This window comes from Pygocentrus nattereri, chromosome 22, assembly GCF_015220715.1.
Source record: "Pygocentrus nattereri isolate fPygNat1 chromosome 22, fPygNat1.pri, whole genome shotgun sequence".
NCBI classification, from domain to species: Eukaryota; Metazoa; Chordata; class Actinopteri; order Characiformes; family Serrasalmidae; genus Pygocentrus; species Pygocentrus nattereri.
The window spans coordinates 23,647,327-23,674,595 of NC_051232.1; the positions used below are offsets into that span (position 1 = coordinate 23,647,327).

Consider the following 27,269-nt stretch of genomic DNA (forward strand, 5'->3'; position numbering starts at 1 on the left):
CACACAAAAACACATACAGAGATCTTTTCAAGCTCTTTTATTAGCTAGTATTCCAATAGCACTGGGCAACCTCACTTGCTGGCTGATCTGGACAACTGATAGACATTATGAAAGTGGTTAGCAGATTCCTACAGTTTCTTACAATTGTAAACACTGGTGAAAGTAGACTAGTACCATAAGCAAAGAAAACCAATTGCAGACAAGCAGTTAATTGTGATTTTTAGCCATAAATTGGGCACAAATTGGGAAGCTACAATGCTTGTTCAGGTGTTTCCAAAACTAAATGAGGCACTTTTTAAAAGCACAGTTCAAATCCAATTAATCATAATAAACGAGTTCGCCAAACTTTTGTATTAGAGAAAAATAACCACTGACAGGCTTTTGTCAGTGGGGTTCATTGAGCTCATTTGGTGATTATTCAGTCAATTAAACAAATTGGTGTATAGCTGCCTTAATAGACTGTACAAAAGACTAAGGGCGTCTTTGATGCTGCAAAGCTTCACTAGCTCCCCTCATGTGCTGCGAGCTGTTAAATACACTCATAAGGTTACACACTATTTAAAGGAAGGACACATCTGACATTATTTTCTTTCTTTTTTTCAAAACTCTCTGCTCTTTAAGAGCAGTTTAAAGTATCTGAACGCTTCAATATCTGATTTCATTAGAGGAAAAGTGGGATGTACAACAACAACCAAGACTGATTTCATATACACTGTTGCCATTTGTCAGAAACCCCTGTCTTAGAGATTGACACTGCAGGTTTACAGTTACTGAAACAGGACCATCACAGGACCACCGCTGACCAGATATTATACTATCTGGCTATTTTATCAGAAACCTCTCCCTTGACAGCAGCGCACCGCAGCAGTTAGTGAGTTATACTTTAAGAGTTTAAACTTTTCACGTTGACTGTAGCAGTGAAATAAACCAAATGTTAGTTTTTTTGATAGCCATGGACATAAATGTCTCATTGCTCATGTCACATCCTGAATTGTATAACCAAAATTGAATAGAACCTCCTCCGGCCTTTTTCTTTGTTAAATAATTGATCAAAATGGTCAAAAACTCTCCTTAGATATTTGTCCACTTCCATTCATGCCATTGTAGGCTGTGGCTCATCACTATGAGAAATTGAACGTTTTTTTTTCCCAACAACATGTAACAACACTATGACCTCTGTGCGTATGTATGAGATATGTACTTCTATTAAACTGGAAACTGGCACATACATATGACATCTATAATAAATAAAAAAAAGAAAGAAAGAAAATACAGACGAGCACCGGAATTGGCAGCACTGTGGACCAGATGCAGGAAACGTCTTGCCACTGAAAACAATATATCAAATAATGTAATTTGCAATGTAAAGTCCTGCCAACCACATCATGACTGTGTGTGTGTTGTTAAATATGGAATATCAGCCAGGACTCCAGGATGTATGCCAGGAAAACTATTTTCATTTGTGAAAGCGCTCAAAGAAACCATGAGCCATTTTCCTGAATCACATTATATCTGGTCCAAACCCACCAACGATCCCATGCAGAGTCCTTGCTGGGATTTAGATTTTTTTCATTAGTAAATGAAGATCCCTTGGGAAAACAATCTTATTATTCATAATTAATAAGCAGCATGATTAACACTCACATTTGTATTGTGTGATTATTTTCCTAAGCCCAGTACTCTTCATATTTGCTCTACATTTATTGTTATATTAATGGAGATGCCTTGACTAGAAGATTAGCTGTAAATGTCAGACATGAACAGCTCCCATGATTGTGGCATACTGTTAAATATTTGCTGAGGATTTCCTCTCTTTTTCAGAAAGGGAGAGACACACAGACAGAGGTGAGTATACATACAGAGAGAGAGAGAGGGGGGGGGGTAATACAGTCAGTATACAGTCAATAAAAAGAGAGAAAATAAGATAAAAAAACTAAAACTGTCAGAAAGAGAAAAATCTTTATATATGACACGGAAATGAATCAGAAAGAGAAAAAAAGTCAGAAAGAAGAGATAAACTACAAATACAGAAAGAACAAACAAAGAAAAATGTAAGACAAACAATAAGATAAACAAAAAAGTGTCAGAGAGAAAATAAATGAGAGGATAAAAGAGAATAAGAAAGAGAAATATAGATAAGGGGGGAGCGAGAAATAGAGAAGGGGAGAGAGAGATAGTGAAATGTGTTTCTCAGACCACGAGAGTGAATGAGTGAGAGAAAATTAGTATGTGTGAACATGGGAATGAGTGACAGACAGAGAGTGAAAGTCTTAATTATGTGTATGATTGGAATCCTCCAGAAGGCAGATCTCACACTAATTAGACTGTAATGGCAGGTGAGCAGTGGCACTTAAAGGTAAAATCTATATGTAACACCCTACAATGACAGCAGTGCAGCACAGTAGAATAATACACACACACACACACACACACACACACACACACACACACACACACACACACACACAGGGATTTACATTAGCTGTCATTGCTCCACTTATGCTTTCAATAAGTGGTAAATCACTGTTCAATGTTTTGGTTGCTGATATGAACAGTGGTACTTGCAACTGCACACCTTCACTTAATTCTTTACTTAGTAGATGTTTGATACTACATAGATCTTCTGTACAGATCTGTGGCCGGTTACATAAAACATGTCAAAGAGGAATTCCATTGAAATTTCAAAACTTGTGTGTTACTAAATGATTATGATGTAAATATTCATTCATGGTGTTTTGACTTTGACTTGAAATAGAGAACAATTCACAGTGGTGGTGAAAGGAACCAGATGTCTGAAGAATTTCAAGCCTGTTACAGCTACGGCACAGGAAGCTGTTACATGAAATTATTACGAATGCACTGCCTGATGCCTGAGACAGTGAGTGTGTTTACGTGCACTCAATAATCCGATCATAATCAGATTTCTGCTGTTATCTGATTATTCAAATGGTCATGTAAACAGCGTACTCTGGTAATGTAAATAGCGTACTCAGAACAAGGTCTAGAAATCCAATTAAGAAATCTGAGAAATATTCTTCATCTTCATCATATGTAATTTTTTCAGGTAAAGAGGTGCGATGCTTAAAAAAGCAGCATCATGAAGTTTGATTATTAAGTGCGTGTAAATACACAACATGGCACACACACACACACACACACACACACACACACACACACACACACACACACACACACACACACAAAGTGGCTTTGTTTGGGTTTTACACATTGTGAGCTCTGGTTCCTATCACCACCACTGATATCTGATATTTGAATCAGTTTCTTTATAATAAAACGGTCCACATCAAACCACTTAAAAATCAGTTAAATTACCCTTTAAGCATTTACCTCAAGTCAAATGCTTAGATGAAATTAAGGGTTTATATAGGAAATGTAAGCCTATATTACTTATTTTTGTTTATATGGGATGTAAGCCTATATTGCTTATTTTGTTTAGACGGGATGTACAACCCCAATTCCAATGAAGTTGGGAAGTTGTGTGAAACATAAGTAAAAATGGAATACGATGATTTGCAAATCCTTTTCAACCTATATTCAACTGAATACACTACAAAGACAAGATATTTAATGTTCAAATGGATAAACTTTACTGTTTTTTGCAAACATTCACTCATTTTGAATTTGATGCCTGCAACACGTTCCAAAGAAGATGGGACAGGGGCAACAAAAGACTAGGAAAGTTGAGGAATGCTCAAAAACACCTGTTTGGAACATTCCACAGGTGAACAAGTTAATTGGAAAAGGGGTGAGTCATGATTGGATATAAAGGGAGCATCCCTGAAAGGCTCAGTCGTTCATAAGCAAGGATGGTGCGAGGTTCACCACTTTGTGAACAACTGCGTGAGCAAATAGTCCAACAGTTTAAGAACGTTTCTCAATGTGCATTTCATCATCTACAGTTCATAATATCATCAAAAGATTCAGAGAATCTGGAGAAATTCCTGCAAGTGAGCGGCAAGGCAGAAAATCAACATTGAATGCCTGTGACCTTCGATCCCTCAGGCGGCACTGCATTAAAAACCGACATCATTCTGTAACGGATATTATCACATGGGCTCAGGAACACTTCAGAAAACCATCTACAAGTGCAAGTTAAAACTCTGCCATGCAAAGCAAAAGACATATATCAACAACACCCAGATACGCCTGAGCCCAACTGAGATGGACTGACACAAAGTGGAAAGGTTTCCTGTGGTCTGACGAGTCCACATTTCAAATTGTTTTTGGAAATCATTGACGTTGTGTCCTCCGGGCCAAAGAGGAAAAGGACTGACCGGATTGTTATCAGCACAAAGTTCAAAAGCCAGCATCTCTGATGGTGTGGGGGTGTGTTAGTGCCCATGGCATGGGTAACTTGCACATCTGTGAAGGCACCATGTATGCTGAAAGGTACATACAGGTTTTGGAGCAACATATGCTGCCATCCAAGCAACGTCTTTTTCAGGGACGTCCTGCTTATTTCAGCAAGACAATGCCAAGCCACATTCTGCACGTGTTACAACAGCGTGGCTTCGTAGTAAAAGAGTGCGGGTGCTAGACTGGCCTGCCTGCAGTCCAGACCTGTCTCCCATTAAAAATGTGTGGCACATTATGAAGCGCAAAATACGACAACAGAGACCCCGGACTGTTGAGCAACTGAAGTTGTACATCAAGCAAGAATGGGAAAGAATTCCACCTACAAAGCTTCAACAATTAGAGTCTTCAGTTCCCAAATGCTTATTGAGTGTTAAAAGGAAAGGTGGTGTAACACAGTGGTAAACACGCCCCTGTCCCAACTTCTTTGGAACATGTTGCAGGCATCAAATTCAAAATGAGTGAATATTTGCAAAAAACAAAGTTTATCCATTTGAACATTAAATATCTTGTCTTTGTAGTGTATTCAATTGAATATAGGTTGAAAAGGATTTGCAAATCATTGTATTCTGTTTTTATTTATGTTTTACACAACGTCTCAACTTCACTGGAATTGGGGTTGTAAGCTTATACTGTTTCTTTTCGTTTATATGGGATGTAAGCCTATATTATTTCTTTTTGTTTATATGGGATGTAAGCCTATATTATTTATTTTCGTTTATATGGGATGTAAGCCTATATTGTTTCTTTCTGGTTTATATGGGATGTAAGCCTATATTATTTCTTTTTGTTTAGGTGGGATGTAAGCCTATATTATTTCTTTTTGCTTAGATGGGATGTAAGCCTATATTGTTTCTTCTCCTTTATATGGGATGTAAACCTATATTGTCTTTTTGTTTAGATAGTGACAGCAAATCCCCTGGCGCTGAGGGTACATGAGTGTCTTGTCGATCCAGTAAGAATGTGAAGGACAATCCCGTCTTCATTTTGGACAGCGAGAGCTCAGGTAAGTGCCTTGGGTCTACCTGTTTTGTGCAACGCTGCAGGGAGGAGCAACCTGCAGTGCAAGATGTGGTCAGATGGAAGGAACATTCAGAAAACCCTTTAGATGGTACTCGGCTCGTTCACAAGCGCCGCTGCGAGCTGTCTGTAGCTCGAGTGAGCCTTGGGAATGGCCGAGTGGATTCTGTTTCCGCCTGTTCCTCCAGGTTGGTGCAGCTGTCCCCAGCCCAAGTTCCTGATCCCGTGGCCGCACCCCTTGGTAAGCCTGATCCCGTGACCATACCCTACGGACCCGCCGGCCGTCAGCACACGTCGCTACACCTCCGGACCCGTGGACGTCTTGGACGTCGCAGCAGGCCCGCCTGCCCGCGTGGACATCGCTGCAGGCCTGCCTGCCCCTGTGGACGTTGCTGTAGGCTCGCCTGCCTCAGCTCTTTTGTTCCCGCCCATCCCGCCCTTGCCTGTGTCTGCTGTGTCCCGTGGGCCTCCTGTTCCTCCTGTGTCTGTTGCTCCCCCTGGGTCTCCTGTTTCTCCTGTTCCCCGTGGGCCTCCTGTTCCTCCTGTGTCTGTTGCTCCCCCTGGGTCTCCTGTTTCTCCTGTTCCACGTGGGCCTTCTGTTTCTCCTGTTTCTACGTTTGTGTCCCCTGTTTTGTCTGTCCCTTCGTTTTTGCCCTCCTCTGTTCCTGTTGTGGTCTCAGTTCCTGTCTCTCCTTTAGTTTCTGTCCCGGTTTCTGCCTGTGTGTCAGTTTCTGTGCCTGTGTCCGACTTGCTTCCTGTTCCCCTCTCGTTTGTGTAGTCTGTCATGCGTTCTTGTTTTCCTTGTCCTTTTGTGCCACCGGTCGCCTCTTGTTCGGTGTCGTTCTGTGTCTGTGCCTGTTCCATCCTCCGTTTCTTGTGTCCTGGCTCCTGTCCCTGTTTAGTCCTGTTCTTGGTGTCTATTGGTTTTGTTTTGTTTTGTTTTTTCTTTTTGGCGTGCTTCAGGGCCGCGTGCCTAGGTGGGGGGATATTTCAATCTTGGCCCCCCCCCCCCCCCCCATGTGCTTTTTGTTTACCTTTTGATAGTCCATCTGCTTTGTTTTGGTTATCAGTCCTGCCCTCTTGTTTCGTGACTCCACCCCTGATTGTCTCCACCTGTGTTTCTACCTGTCCCTCGTTTACCCACATGTATTTAAGCCCTATGTTTTCCCCTGTCTGGTTGCTGGTCTTTGTTTGATTTGTTTGATGTTTGTTAGATGTATGTATTGTATTCTCGTGTTTGGTTCTTGTTTGAGGTTCTGTGTTTATTTATCATGTCTGCACCACAATCTGTTCACGTTGGCTCTATGACCCTGGACTGTCTCAACCCTGACTTTGGATTTGCCCACAATAAAAGTTGCTTATCTCCGCACATGCGTCCGCCTCCTCGCTCCCCATCGTTACAGATAGGATGTAAGCCTATATTGTTTATTTTCATTTATATGGGATTTAAGCCTATATTGTTTCTTTTTGTTTAGATAGGATGTAAACCTATACTGTTTGTTTTAGTTTATATGGGATACAAGCCTATATTGTTTCTTTTCGTTTATATGGGATGCAAGTCTGTATTATTTCTTTTTGTTTATATGGGATGTAAGCCTGTGTTTCTTTTCGTTTGTATGGGATGTAAGCCTATATTGTTTCTTTTTGTTTATGTGGGATGTAAGCCTATTTTATTTCTTTTTGTTTACATAGCATGTAAGCCTTTATTGTTTATTTTGGTTTATATGGTATGTAAGCCAATACTGTTTCTTTTCATATATATGGGATGTAAGCCTATTTTGTTTCTTTTTCATTTATATAGGATGTAAGCCTATACTGTTTCTTTTTATTTATATGGGATGTAAGTCTATACCGTTTGTTTTCGTTTATATGAGATGTAAGCCTATATTATTTCTTAATTTGTGGTAAGAGGAAAAGTAGGTAACTTTTTTTACATTATTTTAAGGGAGCATAGACTGTCAAAAACTGCCCTTTCCAACCCTGGAAGAGAGAGATACCATAGAGATACCATAGAAAAGCAAACTTAGAGGACATTGATTACAGACTCTTGCTCACAAGTTAAGGATATTTATCATCTGCTCATTATGTGCAAAGTTCCACCATTGCACCTGCACTGATCAATGAGCTTGTACCGAAAGTTAAATTATAAATATGTTTAGTGCTGTTTTACTTTCCATGACAAGTATATGGTATTTTTTTATTGATTCAGTAGAAGTTTAATTCATGTTCTTAAGAAGTTTTATTTCTTGCTCTTGCTTGTTTAAATTGCTAAAGTGGTATTTACTGACAACATCTACTGTAACCACTTCAAACCAGCAAATGACTAATGACATTGTATTTTGTTGATTTAGTAAATCATCTAAATGTATTCTCTCAGGTCTGTTTGTTTTAATGGACATTAATTTGGACTGCGGAGGTCCTCTGGGGTAAAAGCAGTTTAGTCTTTTGCATACTATAAAATGAAAAGCCAAAATGTGGAATTAATGCGAAAACTGAGTTGGCATTGCAAATAAATAAATAAATAAACAAACAAACAAACATAGAAATAGAGATGCAGGTGTAGTGTTATGAAAAGATGAAATGAAAAGAGAAAATAAAGAATCACTTTATTCGATTGTAGCACTGGTGCTAGCACGCTAAAATGCAGTAGCATAAAGGGAAATTTAGTAGCACAATTTAGAAAATTTGAAAACTTTTACTGTAGGGCTGTGTTCAGAAGGCTACTTAACATAAGCCTTTTATGGCAACTGACAAACCTATGCAGACATTTATGAAGGCTTATTCCAACAAGTGTCAGTTGTCAACTGAAATGACATCAAAATGGACAAAAACAGCCCTTATGACAACCAATCATTGTTGGAACATGCCTTTATAAGAACTTATGTCAGATGTCATGTAGCCTTATGAATACTGACATTCAGTAAAGTCTTACTGAAAACTTTGCCTCTGTTTATCACAATCCCTACACCATCTATAAATTGAATTGATATTTAAGTAAAGGTTGAACTATAGATGAGCCAACCAACTGTTCACATAGGCGAAAAAGCAGCATACACCAATTATTCTGTCATCTATAACTAACTTGGCTGCAGATCATTTTACAAGCTACTGTATCCTCGACTGTGCTCTGTAAATACACTGATGGGCTACGGAATTTGTCAGTCTCTGTTCAGGCTGACCCCAACTCAAGTTTGCATCCATCTACCTTATGCCTTACTCACCCCTTCACACAAACAAGAGACAAACATGAGCTTACCAACTGTAACTAGGCAGGCACCAAAATACGCTTAGAACTACTCCACAGCTTTTCATGTATTAAATGAAGACACCTGATATCCACATCCGATAGAGGTCGGATATGGGTACCTATATAAGTCCTATATAGAGTATGGGTATCTATATAAGTTGTTAGCTAACTGGATTTAGTGGCATATGTAGCTAAAACAATAAAAAGATAAAATGAATATGAAGGCACATGTTAAAAAACATGCATTCTAACAAGCAGTATTAGAGTTTTGTGAGTGGGCAGCCTACTTTCTTCATTAAACTCTAAACTCACTGTTACATTGTGCTCACATCATGGGTTTAATCCTCTACTCTCCTCCTCTTGACAGGGACGTTTAATGAAGAATGGTGACAAATGAGACAGCCTAATCACTGTTTGCTGGTTTATTTGATGAGGTTTCACATTTTTTTGACTAAATCAAATGGCTTTACCTTATATCTTTTCCGCCACATTATGTATATTGCTCCATATCCATAGTAAAGAGGCAGTACCTCAGATGATGTATGTATGTCAGGTGATTTGGCAGGGTTTTATTTGGCTGCATAGTTTATTTGAAATATTAAAAGTTAACCATCTGACGGGCTTTAATCACAGCACCAATTTAACATCAGACACTAAAAAAAAATCTTTAGTTGATAGAGGAAGATGACTGATGTTTGCAGCATCCTGATTTTAAAGTTGGTCTGTAATATGGTAAAATGGATGCTTCTTGGCCATGAAATAGAGCAATGTGACTGCTACATCTCTAATGCCTACATGTACTGTTAGTGCTGAGGAACAGTACAGCAAGCAAATTGCACATTTTTGGAAAAATCTGTTTTCCAAACACATAATGAGCCCAACTGGTTATTTTGCTCAGTAAAAAAGATAACTTTCTGACTGCATGAACAGTTATTTGCAGTTACAGTTCTTTGAAAAACCTTAAAACTAAATTAAATAAATAAAAATCTATCCATTTTTTATGATGTGGTGACTAAGCCAGCCACTAATTTTAGAATGTTTTGAAACTAACTTATGGGCTTTGTCTTATCAGTCATTGTAATAACAATTTTTTACCAATAGTGTAATACAACACAATGCCTTATTACATTATTGGGAATTTATTACATTCTCAGGTCAACCATTTGGAATACTGCACTGTATTTTTGGGAATGTATTATATGGGTGACACTATACTGAGCGATCCATTTTAAATGAAATACCCACTCAAACTGACTCTCCATAAAATATCAACAATATATCAATGACGTAGCAGCATTGAATCATCTGACTATTAAAGTGTTACCATTATATTTTCAGGTTAGTCATTTGTAATACCATATCACATAATTAGGAATATATTATTTTTATATGTTGACTACATTTTTAGATGGACGATGTAATACTTCTGTTTGATGTAACACCACTAATCTGTTAACAACATGAAAATAAACGTTTATTTTCAGTCCACATTCTGCAGTTTGTGCATTAAACTTGAGAATATTGTTACTGTTCCTTCAGAAAGTACCTGAGTTAGAGTATTCTGTGTCTTCTTAAGCATTTTAGGTTTCATACAGCTTAACATTACTAATCCTGGGTGCACACTGTCAGCGACAAAAACACTAATTAAAATAAAAAGTTCAATTCACAAACCTCATTTCCAGAAAAATTGGGACATTTTGTAAAATACCATAAAAACAAGAATCTGTGATTCTTTTGTTATTTGTTATTTGTTATTTGTCCTGAATCTTTTTTTAACTCACAAAAGCAATAAAAAAATTTTTGAATGACCAATGTGATTGTATTTTGCAAATATTAAAAAAACTGAAATTTAATGCCTAAAACATACACAAAAAGTTGACAAAATAAGAGTAACACATTTTAGAATATTTGACACTGTTTTAAAACACTTTACAATAAGCAGGTGAATTGGTAAAAGGTTTGGGTCTCATGATTGGGTACTAAAAGGAGCATCCACCAAAGGCTCAGTCTTTGCAGGCAAAGATGGGTCAGAGCTCATCACTTTGTGCCAACCTTTGCGAGAGCATCGACAGACAGTTCAAAAAGAATATTTCTCAATGTGAGATTATAAAGAATTTAGGAAATAGAGTTCTGCATGCCAAGGAAGAAATGGACCATTCTCCCAGGACATACCTAGTCTAAGCAAAGCAATGGCAGGCCTCTTTCTGCATTTGCTAAAACAGCATGAATTCATTGACACAGAGTATGTTTGCTTGACTGGCCTGCTTGCAGCCCAGATCTATCTCCTATTGAAAATATATGTTGCATCATAAAGTGGAGAATCAGACACTGATGATCTGTTTAGCACCTGAAATCTTGTATCAAGCAAGAATGGACAAAATTTCCACTGCAACAAGTAGAAACCCCAAATGATTAAAAAGTGATGTAACACAGTGGTAAACAGGCCTTCGTCCCAACTTTTGAGTGTGTTGCAGGCGTTAAATTCTTAATTTGTTTATATTTACAAAATAAGATTAAGTTGGTAAGTGAAACCATTGGAAATCTTTTATTGGTTCTTTTGTAAATTAAATGAAATTAAGGTTCAAAAGAATTCATAAATCACAGATTTTATTGCATTTTAGAAAATGTCCCAATTTTTTGGAAAGGTTTCACCCTTTCTCATAGGGCTGTTTTGTGATCGCTCAGTGCAGAGTTTAAATGCATGGCTTTGTAAAAGTTGTTACCACAATGAATAGTGAAAACACTATCACTGATGTGAAATGTCTTACTTGAAAAATGTAAAGTCTAGGCTCTTTTTAGAATTTTAGAATATAAAGTGTATCCAACCAGTGTATTGTTATCTGGAAAAATATAAATTAAACTTAAGATTAACAACATGTTTTAGTAGTACAATGTATTTGTGCAAAGCATTTCTCTCAGGAATTAGTAAAGGCACTGGTGATAGACTTGATAAATGTCAGTATCACACAGAATGCACCAACACATATTTCTGTAGGTAAAAAAATGTAATCAATCAGATGGCTAACTAATACCAACATATGAACATTGATTCATTTGCCTTTTTCAGCCTCAGGTGAGCTGAAAAAACATTTTGAAAAAAATGAGAAAAAAATAATCATGAATATAATAACTCAAGAAATCAGTACATTCCTGATAAAGTAATAAAGTATTACAAATGATCAGTGTGAAAATGTAATCAATTCCTAATAATGTAGTAAGGCATTACATCATTGATAAAACGTGTATTACATTCAGTCAAGACCCTGTTTGACATTATTAAGCAAGTTATTACATAATATTATTACATTTCTGGGTTATTACATTATAGGGAAATTATTACATAGGCAAACATGAACTAATTTATATGGCTAAGAAGACAGAGCTATCAATTCAGAACATATTGTTCTTGCATCTTAGTTAATGGGTTAGGCAGTATCTTAAACTCTTATTTTAAAAGACAAAAAAAATCAGTTTACTTTTATATAAGCCCTTTAAGTTCTGTGAAAAAGTATTTGCCCCTCACACCTTTTCTTTTATTTCTGCTAATTTGTCACATTTACTTGTTTCAGATCATCCAACTAATTTTAATTGAAAGATAAAGACGGCAGAGTAAACACAAAAAGCAGCTTTAAATAATCCCATTTACTGAAGATAAAGATTGATTCAAAACTGCCCATGTGAAAAAGTAATTGCCTCCCTAAATCAAATAATTGGTTGTGCCACACTTCAAAATGTTTGCCATAACAGGACACAATTGTTTTAGTTTGGCTACATTGGAGGGTTTTGGAGTGTTACCTGCCTGTTTAAGGTCTTGCCACAGCATCTCAATGGGATTCAAATCAGTACGTTGACTTGGCCACTTGTTCTTGATCTTGATTTTATTTTGAGCCATTCAGAGGTGAAGGTGCTTGCATGCTGCAGATCTTCATTCTTTGTTACTCAAATGCGGTTGAGCTTTAGGTTACAAACTGATGGGCAGACATTCTCCTTCAGGATTTTCTGATAGAGCGCAGTATTCATGGTTCCGTCAATTATGACAAATCATCCAGGTCCTGCAGAAGCAAATCTGCCTCGGACTATCACACTACCAGCACCATGTTTGACTGTTATGATGTTCTTTAAGGTAGAATGTGGTGTTAGCTTTACGCCAGATGTACCTGGACCCATGTCTTCCGAAAAGTTCCACCTTACACACATCACTCCATAGAATGTAATCCTAAAGGTCTTGGGTCATCTAGATGTTATTTTTTTTTTTTTGGCAAATATGAGACATTTATGTTTTTTTTCTGTGTGTTCTTTTTGGTCAGCAGTGATTTGCGGCATACATCTCACCCATGTTTACCATTTTTGCCCATTGTGTTTCTTATTGTAGAATAGTGCACACTGACCTTAACTGGTCTTTTGTGACCTCCTGGATGAGTCGCTAATGTGCTCTTGGCAAAACTTTGGTAGGCCAGCTACTCCTGGGAAGGTTCATCATTGTTCCAGGTATTCTCATTTTGTGGATAATGTATCTCTCTGAGTTTGCTAGAGTCCCAGTGCCTTAGAAATGGCTTTGTAACCCTTTCCAGACTGGTACATTTTAATGACTTTGTTTCACGTCTGTAGTTGAATCTCTTTAGAATGTGACATCATCATGTGCTGCTTTTTGAGACCTGCTAACCTGCTTCAGATGGCCAAACAGGTTCTATTTAAAAGATGTTTGCATTCAACAAGTCTGGCACTAATCATGCCTGGGTGTGGCTAGGGAAATTGAACCCGTTGACCCGTCAACTGAATTTGGTTAATTGGTTGATTTAGTAGCTAGTTGATTTAGGGCACAATTACTTTTTCACATAGGGTCAGGTAGGGCTGAAAAGCGTTTTTTCAATAAATAAAAGCATAATTTAATGTGTTTACTTGGGGTTTCTTTGTCTAATATCAAAAGTACTCTCTGAACCATTCAAGTGTGACCAATATGCAAAAAAGTAGGAATTGGGAAGGGAACAAATACCTTTTTTGCAGCACTGTAACACGAAGAAAATGTAAATGGAGTCTTTAAATATACATGTTTATTTATTCTATTTATTTACTTATTGTCCACCAAGGGGAAGAAGTGTATATGAGATATGTATATAGGGCAGATGATTTTGCCTGCTTGGGATGGGGACTTGTTGTCAGACAGATTGCATATGCTGTCAGGAGGTCTGTTTAGGTGTATAATAGCATGCAGTGTGTTAGTATCCCACTGTTTACAGACTCATTGGCCTTTACTGATAAACAGTACACAGGCAAACAGTGCACTGATAATCCCCCCTCAGTCAGTCCCAAAGGGGGTCCTTCAGAAACACCGCACAGATCGCTCTCAGCACTTTATCTGTCATTTTGAGGGCAAAGATGAGGGAAAGTAATGCAGCATTAAAGCATTTGCTCTCATACAGGGTCACCCCACTTTCACCCTGTAATTAATGGCCCACGGACTGACTGCGGCAAGCAATCAGCCTGAGACACCAACCCATATGACCCATATCTGCCAGCCGCCTTTCTCTTCGACCTGTGACCTTAATTACGGCATGCAGAAATCCGACTGGAATAAAGCCATGGACGGAGCTTCAGGCGGCCCTTAAGATTCATGCCACAGGGGCCAAATTCAATTAAACAAGATACTGACACATAATAATTGTTTAAAAAAAAAAAAAAAATATATATATATATATATATATATATATATATATATAAGGACGGAGGACTGGATTGGGGTAAACAGGCCTATTCATTTAAAAATGAAAGAGAAATAGAAACCTAACACATGCTTCCCAGAATTTTTTTAATGACTAGTTATACTATATTAAACTTTATGGGACACAAGCTATTAAAAAAGAATAGAATAATTTGATATTACTTATTTCTTATCATAGCTCAAAGTGAATTTCAATATAAAGTGCAGATTCTAAACTTTAAATCCATACCACATTTGTGTTTGTAGAGTAGAGTGATGTTTAAAATGATTAGCTGATGTTAGTACACGCTAACATGTTGGCATTTTCTGAGGAGAGAAGACTTTTAGTAGAAGATGATGCATCCTAATCTGCATCCAATGTTGTAACAGTTAGCTGTAGTGTTACCTCACTGGTTTATCTGAAGAGGCAGCCTCTGTTACTCATAAAGCATGACAATGCTTTCAACAGCCTACGCTAAATTTGTCAAAAGTCTGTTTCGTTAATTTATTTTTACTTTTCCCTTCCCTGTGGTAAGCAAAATATTTGTTCATTAACCCCATAAATCCCAGGTTTATCGCATAGCAAGGCTTATCATTCATAAACTTGACAAACCACAATGCAAACTAGTATAGAAGTGTACATTATAACTTTGGGCCTGTTGGTGGGCACTGGCCATTTATGGGGTTAACACCTACAGATACTTAGTGGAATTAGATTTTAAAGATGACTCACTTTTGTTTTTTGAGTTGGTATCAGCTTAAGTTAGGAATTATTTTAGAACTGAGTTGGGTGCACTGCTGCGTTTTGTTCTATTTTATTATAATTATTTGCCACAGCACAGACATGGCACTGCACTAAGAACTAGAACTGTACTCAGCATTTTGTATCCACATGCGTTAAAAGTATACACTTGCTTTGAATGCATATGTGTGTGTTTGCGATGTGTGAGTCTTGAGTGAGTATGATTTGCTCTGTCAGTTTCTCTAAGTGAAGCTGCCAATAGCATTCCGTGACTGGCCTTTCAAAATATGCCAAACTACGGAGCTCGTACAAACACATACACACCTAATGCAGACACACACATTAAAAGGTCAACGAACCATAATGACCATCATGATCACCTCTGTCATCACCGTGCCTTCTAACCATAAAGTTATCTCACTTATTTAACGTAGATTATCATATTCCATGAAATGATTATATATCTGATCAGATTTTTAAAAATGAATTGCTTCTATCCATCCATACTGTTGTCATCCATAATGTGGTATGACAGCTAGTAATCTCTGGCAAAATAAACCATAGCTTCTTCTAAACTGGCTTTGCAATTTGCTGGGATTGCATGTTAGCAGGGCCTTTTATATTTATTTATTTGTTTATTTAACTACTGTTTCTTAGATTTCCTTTAGTTTTTTAGTTGTTTTAAGCAGCTTAAAACCACCACTCCCATCTTCACCACAAGAGTTTACCAAAAAACTGTTTTCATGTTTAACAATGTTTCTGCTCTTCTGCGCTGCCCATTGCTATTCAAACAGAGCCAGATTAGCAGGGTTGGATCATCTAAGCGGCATGAGCCACCACGGGGCCCTCATGGCCCTCAGCTCAACAAATTTGAAGCTCCAAATATCCAAAAGATGCATCTAAGGGATCTGTAAAAGCGAGACCTGGTACTTTGACAGAGCCAATTTCAAAAGCCCAGTGGTGGACAAAGTACACAAATCGTGTACTTGAGTTAAAGTAGAGATACCCAAGGTAAAATATTACTCCAGTAAAAGTAGAAGTTCCTCCCTTTAGACCTCCACTTGCATAAAAGTACAAAAGTATCTGCCTTCAAATGTACTTGTTATTGAAAGTCAAAGATTAATTATGACTATATTGTCCTATTACCTTTTTTTAAACAAGATTCTTGCTTCATTAACTCATTTTAGTTGAAAATACTTCAGTGTCACTCTTGCTAAACCTTTTAATATAATGTCATTAATTAGTCTGTCACTGATGTCTATAAAAATCATCATAAACCCAAAACACTGAAGGCAAACAATTTCCATTAGGTGGACCTGAGCGGCTATGAAATAACCTTTTTACAAACAAGCAAAGTTTCTGTTTAAGATTCATTTCTTTGCTCATTTACAAGTTGAAGTTGAATAAAAACCTGGTTTAAACACAGGTTCACAAATATATTTTCCTTTACTATACCGCAACTGTAGGTCTCTGTTCACAAACATAAACTAGTAAAAACAAATTCACTATAAAATGAAAGTCTTTGTATAAATTCAGAAAATAGACACATACCAGTTACAACTGCATGTGTACATATTTCTGTATGCTTGCACTGGGTCAGTAAGTCCAACAGGTCTTTTTACACTTTTATACACACATAAGCCAAAAGGAACAACAGATTTCTCATAATGTAGTGGAGTGAAAAGTAAGATATTTGACTTTGAAATGCAATGGAGTGAAAGTACAAAGTTGCCCAAAATGGAAAAACTTCAGTAAAGTACAGATACATGAAAAAACTACTTAAGTACAATAACGAATTACATTTACTTTGTTACTGTCCACCACTGCGCCAAAGTCAAATACAAAATGTTAACCACCTGAGTTCCTGTCGCCACTGATCAGTGGCGTTATGCCTTTGCCAGGATGCTTGATGGTTTTTAAAGTTGGTTTTCCCATCGTTATGCACAGTTAGTCCAATTTTAATGTGTCATCTTCATTGGGGTAAATATTTTGCTTGTTAAGCAGGGATAGCATGCTTTATAGGGAAGTGTCGTAATGGTTGTTTGGATTATGTTAACCTGTGCTCTCGTTACCGTTTGCACAGTCTTACTACTACTTTGATTTAACAGGGAAAAAAATATGTGCTTATAGCGGTGACACCCCCAACACTCTGGTTAGGAATCTACCATCACGGTGTTGCACAGCCCTCATGTAACTTGCTGTGATATCATAAAAAATCACTTACTACTAACTGAGAGAGTCAGTGGTGTCCGCAAATTATTTGTTATTATGTAAAGTTTTGAGCTGAAGTTTAATCAGTGCAGTAAAACATAAAGGCATGGATTAGTGTTTTGGCATTACTAGTGCTGAGTAGTGGCCAAAAGCAGGCATTTTTATGGAGATGAAAAATGTGTGAATAGAGTGAGGAATCAAACATTACTACTTAAAGTCTGTCTAAAGTAAATTCAGAGACTTGTTTCAAAACACTTTACAGATGTTAGAAAATAATTGCTAAAACATGTAAAAAGGCTATGAACTATGTGGTACTAAATGGTGAAGTGAGTTAGATGGCTTTTCATAATTTTTGTGTTCATGATTTTTCTAGCCTAAAATTGTGGCTTGAAGATGCACTGGAGCCATACTTGGCACGAGCCCTCCCCAAATACTTTAACATTATAAAAACCAGAGCACATTAGCATTAGTGGTTCGCCCAGCCTAACTTTACTTGGATAGGTTATGCTAGTCAGTAATACCTGTTGCTAACTTGCATAAATGGGTGAAAGAAAAAAACACCATTCTGTTGTGGACTGAGAGGAACAAGGTTGATTCTTGGGTAGGTCAGTGTCCACTGGCTCTGAACTGAGTTCTGGCTCTGGTGGCTTAAACACGTAGCTTTTGGCTGTCCAATAAAGCTGCTAGGGGTGAATTCTAAGTGTTCATCAGTTGATGCGCTGCTAGCGACATTTCAACCAAAGAGAGGCTTTGCAGCACAACCTAGCAAGCTAATGGATATCCTAACGTTAACATTAAGCTGACGTTGGCTTCCTATTCACCACCTCCTTGTTTGAATTTTCCCGTTACACCTTAAATGGTGCAGCATGGAAATTCTGGCGAACACGAATCTTAAATCAGCTTCCTATTCAAACTTTCCCGCTCCACCTTAAATGGCTGGCTAATCTGAAGCTCAAATAATCATCCTATTCAATTTTTTTCTGTTCTGCCTTAAATGGTGCAGCATTTACATTCTGCACCTTTCGAGCATTGGGTATGGTTTCAGCGGGTTCAGTGGGCATGCTTCCAGCCTTTCAGAGCAGAGAATACTGCTTATTTTTTCACAATTTTGTAACTTAATTTTACATAATTAGTGATTTTTTTTAATAATTCAAATTTGGTTGCTAGATTGTTAATAACACATTTGGTGTGGTGTGACTAAAACTTAGAACACATTTATTTTTTCACAGACTTTAAGTTTTTGAGAAACCAGTGAAGATCTTATTATCTCATGTAGGTCAATGGCGTAGCTGAACATTCGAGCGACCAATACCAAGTGTCAAATTTTTTTCTTTATTTATTTTAAGAAAACAAAACGTAATTCATCCAGACATCCAAAATCTATTCTTTGAAAGTTTTTGTTTTGTTTACCTCTCATAACCTCAGTGAGAGCATACTTTAGGAATACTTTTTAGCCTGAAAATCCTTCTATAAAAAGACACTAATCTGTTGGCTGGAGTGGATAACGATCAAGTTTATCCATTAGGAATCACAGCTTTTACCTGAATTGACTCTTGCTTATAGGGGGAAAAGTGGGCATTTTTATATATTCAATGAGTACAGAATTCCTAATATGTCAAACACCCATTCTGACTCATGAGTTGGTTCTGCGTTAGGTTTGTGTGGCCAGCTGACAGAACAGTTGGTTTTGGATTAGTCCGCTCCTGCCCCTGTTAAATTAGGCTGCTTAATAGGAGAGAGAAAGCTGCTCTGTTTTTGGCTTTCAGCCACCGGGCATTGTGACAAGTGTGTGTGCGTATGTCTCCGGACCCATGCTTCCATGTAACAGGTGGCTAGTGGCGTGCAATGATGAATAAAACGTTTCTCGCCAGTTTCTTATTTGCTATTTCACTATTAATTCAAACTTCCTTGTGTCGTTTGAGGATAAACGGCAACTTTTAGGCATTCCTGCATCTGCTTTTTCTTCCATTTAGTTTCTTTTATGATCACTCTCCATGTTTCAACGTCGAAAGAAATAAAAGTGTTGTTGGAAATAAAAGTGTTGCGAGACCATTTTATGCTTTTTAAAAGTATCAAACAAGTAACTCATAAGCATTTTTTAATTAGCCTGCTTCAGAAGCTCTTTAGATGGAGGCTGGAGGACATTTGCAGGTGGCATGTGAGGGTGTTTCATTTGGCTCATCATTAAATCCTTCGCTGTATGAAATGTTACACTTCAATTACAGAATTAGCATGTATATGTTTTAATACTACAAGGTTGGATTGAAATGGCGTCTGTCACTGCTACTTCCACCTCCTTTTATCCTCGCTTGTCAGCTGTTACTGGTCAGTTACTTCCACATGTAAACAAAACTGATCACAAAACAATTAGATGGTTTTGATGCTATTCATTTATTAAAAACAATATTTAGATTATACATTCATAATTGATTTATAATAATTAAAAAAATCCAAAACGTCACAGTTATTGACATCCTTGCATTTAGTACTTAGTGCACCCTCCCTCAAAAACCTCTTCTTTCATGCTGGGTGAGCTGGGAGACCACATAAATGGATCTGAAACCTTTTCTCCCCACAAAATATCTTTACATCTTTCAATGTTGGTTGGCTTATTGGACTCTCTTCTTTAACTCAACTTTTACAGGTTCCCAGTGGGGTTTAGGCTTCTGTGAACTGGAATGTATGCTTTGGATCACTGAGCCATGAAGCCAGTCTTCATCAAGCCCAGCAGAATACGACAGATTTGAATCTTAAATATTTTGGCTCAAGGTATTGTGTATACTAACAAGATTTCTATTTCAAGGGCGTTCAGAATAAAAACAGCCCCACAACATCACAGATCTACCACCACACGTCATGTATGACTTTAGGTCTTTCACACCAGCCCCACCTCTAGGGTTGGAACCTGGTTCCGCCAAAAATTCCAGTGATGTTTTGCCAACACCAAGTTCTTCTGCTAGTGGGCCAACTGTTCAACTGTGACTTTTGGAGAGTTTTTGAAGTTTGCCTCTTACGCTCATGTACACTTGTACATTCCTGTCCAGGTTCATTACAGCCTTTTTTTACTTTTAATAATGCACTAATAGTGAATATTAAATATTAAGAAAGTAATTTCAGGTGTCATGTGATCTTTTACAGACATTATCTGATTTCTGAAGGTCAGTGACTTATCACATTTGTGTTCTGTCTGACCTTTACAATGTTGACAATTACATCAGTAACATTTTGCTCAGAAGTATTTCTACCTCAGTGTGACATTCTCTCTGAAACAGGTCGACATTTTAGGCCTGATTTTGATGTTTAAAAACTACTTGAGTTGAATAATTATCCTACGGTGTAACAATGAGCTTGATGGGCTTATTCCAATTTTTCAAAATGTCTGCGTAACTCAAGTCAAGATGTAAGCAAAGTCTATCAAAGTGGTTTGATGTATAATGGTGCTTTGCAGAGGAACTTGCTCAGATTTCTTTTCAGTGGTAGATGTAAGAACCAGGGGTTGTGATATCTACAGTTATTCACACTAGCAATTCTGACTATCTTATAAAATGACCAGTGAACCTATAGGTGTGTTCTGAGTTTTTATATGCAATGTTGATAATGATAAAAGAGAGCTATTAAAAAAAGTGTTTACCTCTCCACCACATATATTTTTAGAATGTGTTTAGGACAAATGTTTTTCACAAAGGTATCATAAAACAAGGTATCAGACATCAGGCACCATATTTAGCACTATTTTAGGTAATACGTTTCTGTGAGGGAGCTTTCAGAGGCATTAAGCTCTTCAGACGTCTGGTTCCCATCATCACTCTAGAATGGAGCAGGTCATATCAAAGCACTCTGAATGACTGTTTCATCATAATTACCACAAAGGCTAAAAAACTAGTAATTAAGTAAGCACTAAAAGACCACAGCGTGTTGGAGAGCAATTGAAAGAGCGAAATACATAGAAAAAGACTGAGACCGTTGAGAAAGAGAGGAGAGAAGAAAGAGAGAGCGGAGGAGGGGGGTTAAAGCACGGACAGATACAGATCAGCTCTCTCATGCTTCAGCTTCACCCTTCACGCTCACCAAGGACAGGCTTTGTGAAGCATGAAGCATCGATTTTCTTCTGAGTGTGTGTTTGGGTGTATATGTGTGTGTCTGTGTGTAACTGTGATGTGCAGAAAGGCACCTGGTCTGATCTAATGCCTCATGCCGGGACACACTTTAACACCTCTGATTCAGCTAACGTGCACACACACACACACACACACACACACACACACACACACACACACACACACACACACACACACACACACACACTCACACTAAATAAGGCTCAACCTTCAATTGAAAATCATGTCATTCACTTAAGTCCCTTCACTTTACTCTAGAGCCGAATAGTTTTATTGATCGCATTCTTTAAAGACGCCTGTACTGTTGGCCCCTACCACTGTAGGCGTTTTAAATACGGCCAATCAATACACAGAGCGCAGCCAGTTTAAGATTAAATAAAATACTGATTTGAAGTGTTGTGTTTATTCTATGATGATTTGTTCCACCTGAACTGTTGAATGACTTCACATGGTCAATCCACAATGCTGGTTCAAGCATAAGAATATTTTGAAGCTGGACCAACTGCTCATGACGTGCTTTATTTAAGAACAGAAAGTTAGCAGTTTTTCATGCATTGATTGTACGTTAAGAAAGCTAAACATAGTATAAATGCGAATGTCACAAAGCTACATTTCTGAAAAAGTCTGTTTGCTTTCTTAGCTTAAAGTCACCTAGAACTGCATATTTTAAAAAGGACCGGACTGTCTGACTGGCATACAAAGCAACCAATTACAAGTAATTGTTTCTTTGAGTTATATAGGAACATGAGAATGTTAACTGTTGACAGTGGAGGTTTTAACGGTAAGTCTTGTAGATATCAAGGTTTCTTCACTTGAAGGTGGTGTCTTATTGTGCTGGGACTATCCAAAACATTCATCTAAAAAGCATTAGTAACAGTTGTTAATTAATTAGAAACATTAATTACAGAAACATTTGTCTTTTTGTGTATTTAAGACAGCCTGGTGACTAGACTGTCATTTGATTACTAAAACAGCATAGTCCAGCCTGGTTCAACACTACGTAGTGACTCTATAAATAAAACTCTACAGTTTCTCATTAGGTTAAAAGAGATTTTTGCCAAAATTATGTAAGCTTGTTCAATGTTGCACTGACTACAAAAGAATGAATTTGTGAATGGACCATTCATAGGTCAATTATGATAAGCCTTGCAATACAGTCAAAACACATCAGAGAATCCCTGATATGACATGGTGTTGTACATACTCTGAACACCCTCTGACATATTTTGTTAAATTTCTGTTGATCTCAGGTGAAAGAATGTAACACATCCTACAAGAAACACTTAAATATGTAATTTTCTGCATATTTAAATGCACAATTTCTGTTTACTTGCTGACATTGAACTTTGAAACAGAAAATATGAAATGTGCCATAAATTTTGCATAGGCCACATTTTACTTGTTTTGCACAGGCCACATCTCCAATTTGTTAATTTCTTAAACAGAAAGTCTGTAGATGCGTGTTCATTCATTCTTACCTAGGAAATCAACTAAACAAGTAATCTGACTGGGGTGCACAAACTTTTGCATACAACTGTATATGTAGATTAGCCTCTATTATTGTGACTGAATTTATGTTTATTGCACTACCCGTATGCTTTAATTCATTCCATCACCCTAAGAAACATATCTGGAACTTCTGTGGCTGATCAGGATGCTCACAGCACATAACACAGAAAAAAAGCGAATTTGTTAATGGGTTAATTTGCAGATTGCAACCCTTTGCAATACTAAAGCTGCAAGGATAACATCATGAAAATGATTAATGATTAACAAACAATACACTGTGTAGGCTTACTGTCTATTTGACAACCATTGCAGCAATTATTGTTTACACAGTTCTGCGGTCCTCACACTGCCAACTGTGTTCAGACCTTTTGGAGATTCACAGCCATGTCTAAAATCTGACAAACACCAAATCAATATGGTTGTTATGAATAACAACTCTGGTTCAGAATACAGTGATGGCCCTGATGACTAACCAAAGGGTCAACATGACCATCCAGGGGAACAAGAAATGGGAAAACGGCTTTAATTCCTGATTTCCAATTCTTCGAGTGCGTCCAATTATCTTTTTGTTGTTTTGGTCTTTTGGTGGAGCACACAGCAGTCAAGTAAACAGCTGAAGCAGAGCAGAGAGTAAATACATAGAAAGAATAGGGAGCAAAATAAAGGGTTTTGGGGCAAAGGTCACAGTGAGTTCCTGTGCTGAATTGTAAAGTAGGATTTTAGACTTTGTAGATTTGGAGGACCAGAGAAACAGTAACTACAGCTTTATCATCTCTCTTTTATTGTAGGCAGTATCTTTTTGAAATGTGTCCTTAAATATGAAGACAAACAATAAATGACTTACTTGTTAATTAGTGAAGGATTTAAATGAGTCAACATTCCACAGATAGAACCTTATAATTCCCCTTACAATTTATAAGGTTCTTTCTGACATTTTAGTCAAAATTAAGTTCTTCACCAATTTTATTCTATGACAGCTTCTTAACATCATGTGAGTTTTTTATGTGCATGTTTGGTTCTATCTGCAAGCCAATCAGCATTTTGAATACACACAAGAGGACCAATCAGGTTGCGCTTCTTTGTCGGGTAGCTGCACTACACACTGACTGCAGTAAAAATTAATACAACTTTGGGAAACATGAAAACATGTTGAGTTTTATTTTCTTATTGTTTTATTGTATAAATATTAAACCTTAAAGAAAATTGAATAGTGAACATTTGAATTGATGGTCTTAATTATAACAAATAATAATTTCATTTATTCATCCAAAATTTCTTTTTTCTCCCAAAATACGATATTTTGGATTAGAGCCAAAATGTCTAACATAAAACTTCATGCTGCCTTTAGAATGACATGCTACACTATCTTGTTTTCAAGCTCAGTATCTCAAAACTGCTAAAAATGCAGATAGAACCTTATAATTCCAAGGAGATGATTTGTTATGCATGTGTGTTTACTGTGGAGTGGCGTTGCAAATGTTCACTCTCTTTATCTATTTTATCTACACAAATACAACCAAACTGAACTATTTCTGTGGTCAACTCAGCCCTTTGAATTTCTTAGACTGATATACATTTAAGTTAAATGAAACTCAAAGAGGATGCCGATTTTGGTCAGTCACTAAAATGTTTGATCAATACTGCACTGTGACTATGCTTTGGTTTGAGCAGTCAGCTGGTTGGCTTCATCTTCGGATCAGCTTCATTAAGTCATTTTCTATCTGATTATGGCATGAAAAGTAGACAAGATTAACATCCTTATTTCACCCACCCATGATCTTTTCTTATGACCAATATTTGTTACAATCCCAGCAAGATTACAACAGATTTATGTTTATGGAATGTGTTTCCTATTTTAGGATATTGGATTTTACATGTAATACTGAAATGTTGGTTTTTACAATTAGAAGAAAGAAGGAGTTTGAAGGTAAAGGGGGAGAGACAGAGAGAGAGAGAGAGAGAGAGAGAGAGAGAGAGAGAGAGTGAAAGGTCATCTTTTTCCCCAGCCAATTGTGCGCCTGTTCTTCTCTCTTACACATGACCTTCAGTGACCTTGTCGCTTCAGGAGACGCCCAGCGAGGAGCCGGCATACAAGTCAACGTGTGGATCAACACTACAGATAAAGGTCAGTTGATGACACGTGGTCAGGAAACAAGGGAGTGAAACCTGGAAATCCTCATGCAGCATGTTCAGCCGGCTTAACTTGGTGGTTGTGCAAAGATATTGAACTTGTTCATTTCAGGATATAACAGGTCATAACAGCACATATTACAGCTTTCAGGTTAGCATCACAACATCAGCACACATACTGTATTGCTTTGATGACACTTGCATAATGAGTGAAAAAACAATTAGCATAACCTTAGGATCCGTTCATGATGTGCTTGAATAGGCTGAATACAGACAAATCATTCAATGGTGGTGGCTTTTAAGAGGCCTCTATCATTACAGCCCCTGATTAAAATAGCTATAATACTTTTAGACAGTAACTAGAGGTACAAACTGTTGTAACCTGTCTAAGACCAGATTGCCAAACAATGAGAATGACAACAGAGAAGTTTTTTTACAAACTCTGTGCATTCTAGACACAAACACTTGTCCTTCTGTTCAGTGATTCTGGGCAGCAACATTTTGGCAGCGGGGTGACATTTCACAGCACATCATCATTTCAAACACTTTCACAACCCAGGCAAGAGGGAGAGCAGAAAAAAGCGTTACCTTTTGTCGGGAGAGCTGTGGTCAAAGGCTGGTCTTCAGGAGAAAAGGCCAGAGAACAGGACAAGAGTGTGACGGACATGGCGGAGTAACGGAAAACGGAACAAGATGGAGGGGAGAAGGGGGCACAAACAAACCAGAGAACATGAAAGGAAAGGCAGGAAGGAGAGAGGACGGGTAGAGAACGTGGGAAAATAAAAGGTAAGACAGGGAGAAATGGACGGAGGGGGAAAACGAAAAGGAGGTGGGGAGGGAGGAAGTTGTGTAGAAAAGCTGAGGAGAAGAGAAGGTTGGGCAGAGTAGGAGCCTTTCGTTCCCCACTCAAAAAAAGTGTGGGAAAAAACAGAACGAACCCATACCTTGGTTGTTTAACGTCAGGTGCGCCAGACCTTGAAGAAAAGAACAGAAAAAAGAAAGAAAGAAAGGAAAAAAGAAGGTCATAAAAGGCACGGGAGGGGAAAAAAAGCATTGTCACAACGTTGGACTGCAGTTTGTGACAGACATCCTGGGGCAGACATGGATGTCAGAGTTGAACTCAAAAGTTAAAAAAAAGAATTAAAAAAAAGAAAAAGAAAGAAAAAGAGAAAGAAAGAAAGAAAGAATATAACCGAAAACGAGCAAACACTTCTTAAGAGAGGTGTGGGGGACAGAAAAAAAAAGCATTTCATTCGGCGCAACCCCCGAAGGCCATTGCTCACTCAAATGCTTTTTTTTTTCTCCAGAGTACTTATGGAACACACACATAACTGTTTGGCACTAGGAGCTTTCTCCATCTAAACTGAGTTCCTGCCCTGTTCCTATCTAACGTGGCCTCTCTTTGTAAAGCCACGGACTGCCACAGAATGGGGCAGAGATAAGAAAGACAAAAGGGATGAATAAATCTTGCATTTTTTTTTTCAAAAAATCGCAACCCAGGGAAGTGGTAACTGTTTCGTTCTGCAGCTGCAGGGGAAGAAAACAAAGATTCAGATTCAGACGACTGCATGAGTGTCCAATCCAAACTAAACAGTATTTGCTTTACACTAGGAAAATCCACCACACACAATCAGCTGCTCAACATAACTGATGAGCAATTACTAATCTAGAAAGGTAAAGTGATCTGCTCCCAGAACTGGATAAACTTTGTTTCTCCATCTGCTCATAATGATGCAAACACCATCCCATAACAAACCCAGACATAATGCTGGCTGAGACATGGCTTTTAGGCTGTACCGCAGCAAACCAGCAAGGAAGTCATCCATCACGTCAGCCTAGATCAGCATGTGCACTCATTAAAAACCATACAAACACCACCTTCCAACCATTTTGCTCTTACAGACATCATGGAACAGAAACCACAACAAAACCACAACAAAACCTATAACTTCCTGCAATTACTCATCCATGCAGAAGTGTAACGCCATGATGCGAGTTGAAGATCTCGTATTCACAGAGTCAAAGGCATTAAACGTCAATTTAACAACACATTTCTAGTGAATGAACTGCTTAAACAAGAAACATTATTGTAGCAGTACTTTTAGCATTTAAAACATGGACGATGTACAGTTTGGAAAGTCTGCTGAATGGAGTATAAGAGGTGAGTCACGTCCTTTGATCCGAAACTTTTTTTAAGTACTTCATAATAGAAGCGCATTC

General features: G+C 37.7%; 1 protein-coding gene across 11 annotated transcripts in view; it reads right to left on the reverse strand.

Moving 5' to 3' along the window:
* Positions 1 to 27,269, reverse strand: part of nrxn2b (neurexin 2b) — an 863,803-nt gene that overhangs the window by 571,632 nt on the left and 264,902 nt on the right. For 10 of the 11 annotated variants that reach the window (XM_037533024.1, XM_017697610.2, XM_037533021.1 and 7 more), the window contains exon 4: positions 25,994 to 26,023. The exons of the other annotated variant lie outside the window; for it this stretch is intronic. In XM_037533024.1, coding sequence (XP_037388921.1) covers positions 25,994 to 26,023 — 30 coding nt within the window. The remainder of the gene's footprint in view (positions 1 to 25,993; positions 26,024 to 27,269) is intronic. 11 annotated transcript variants of the gene reach the window in all.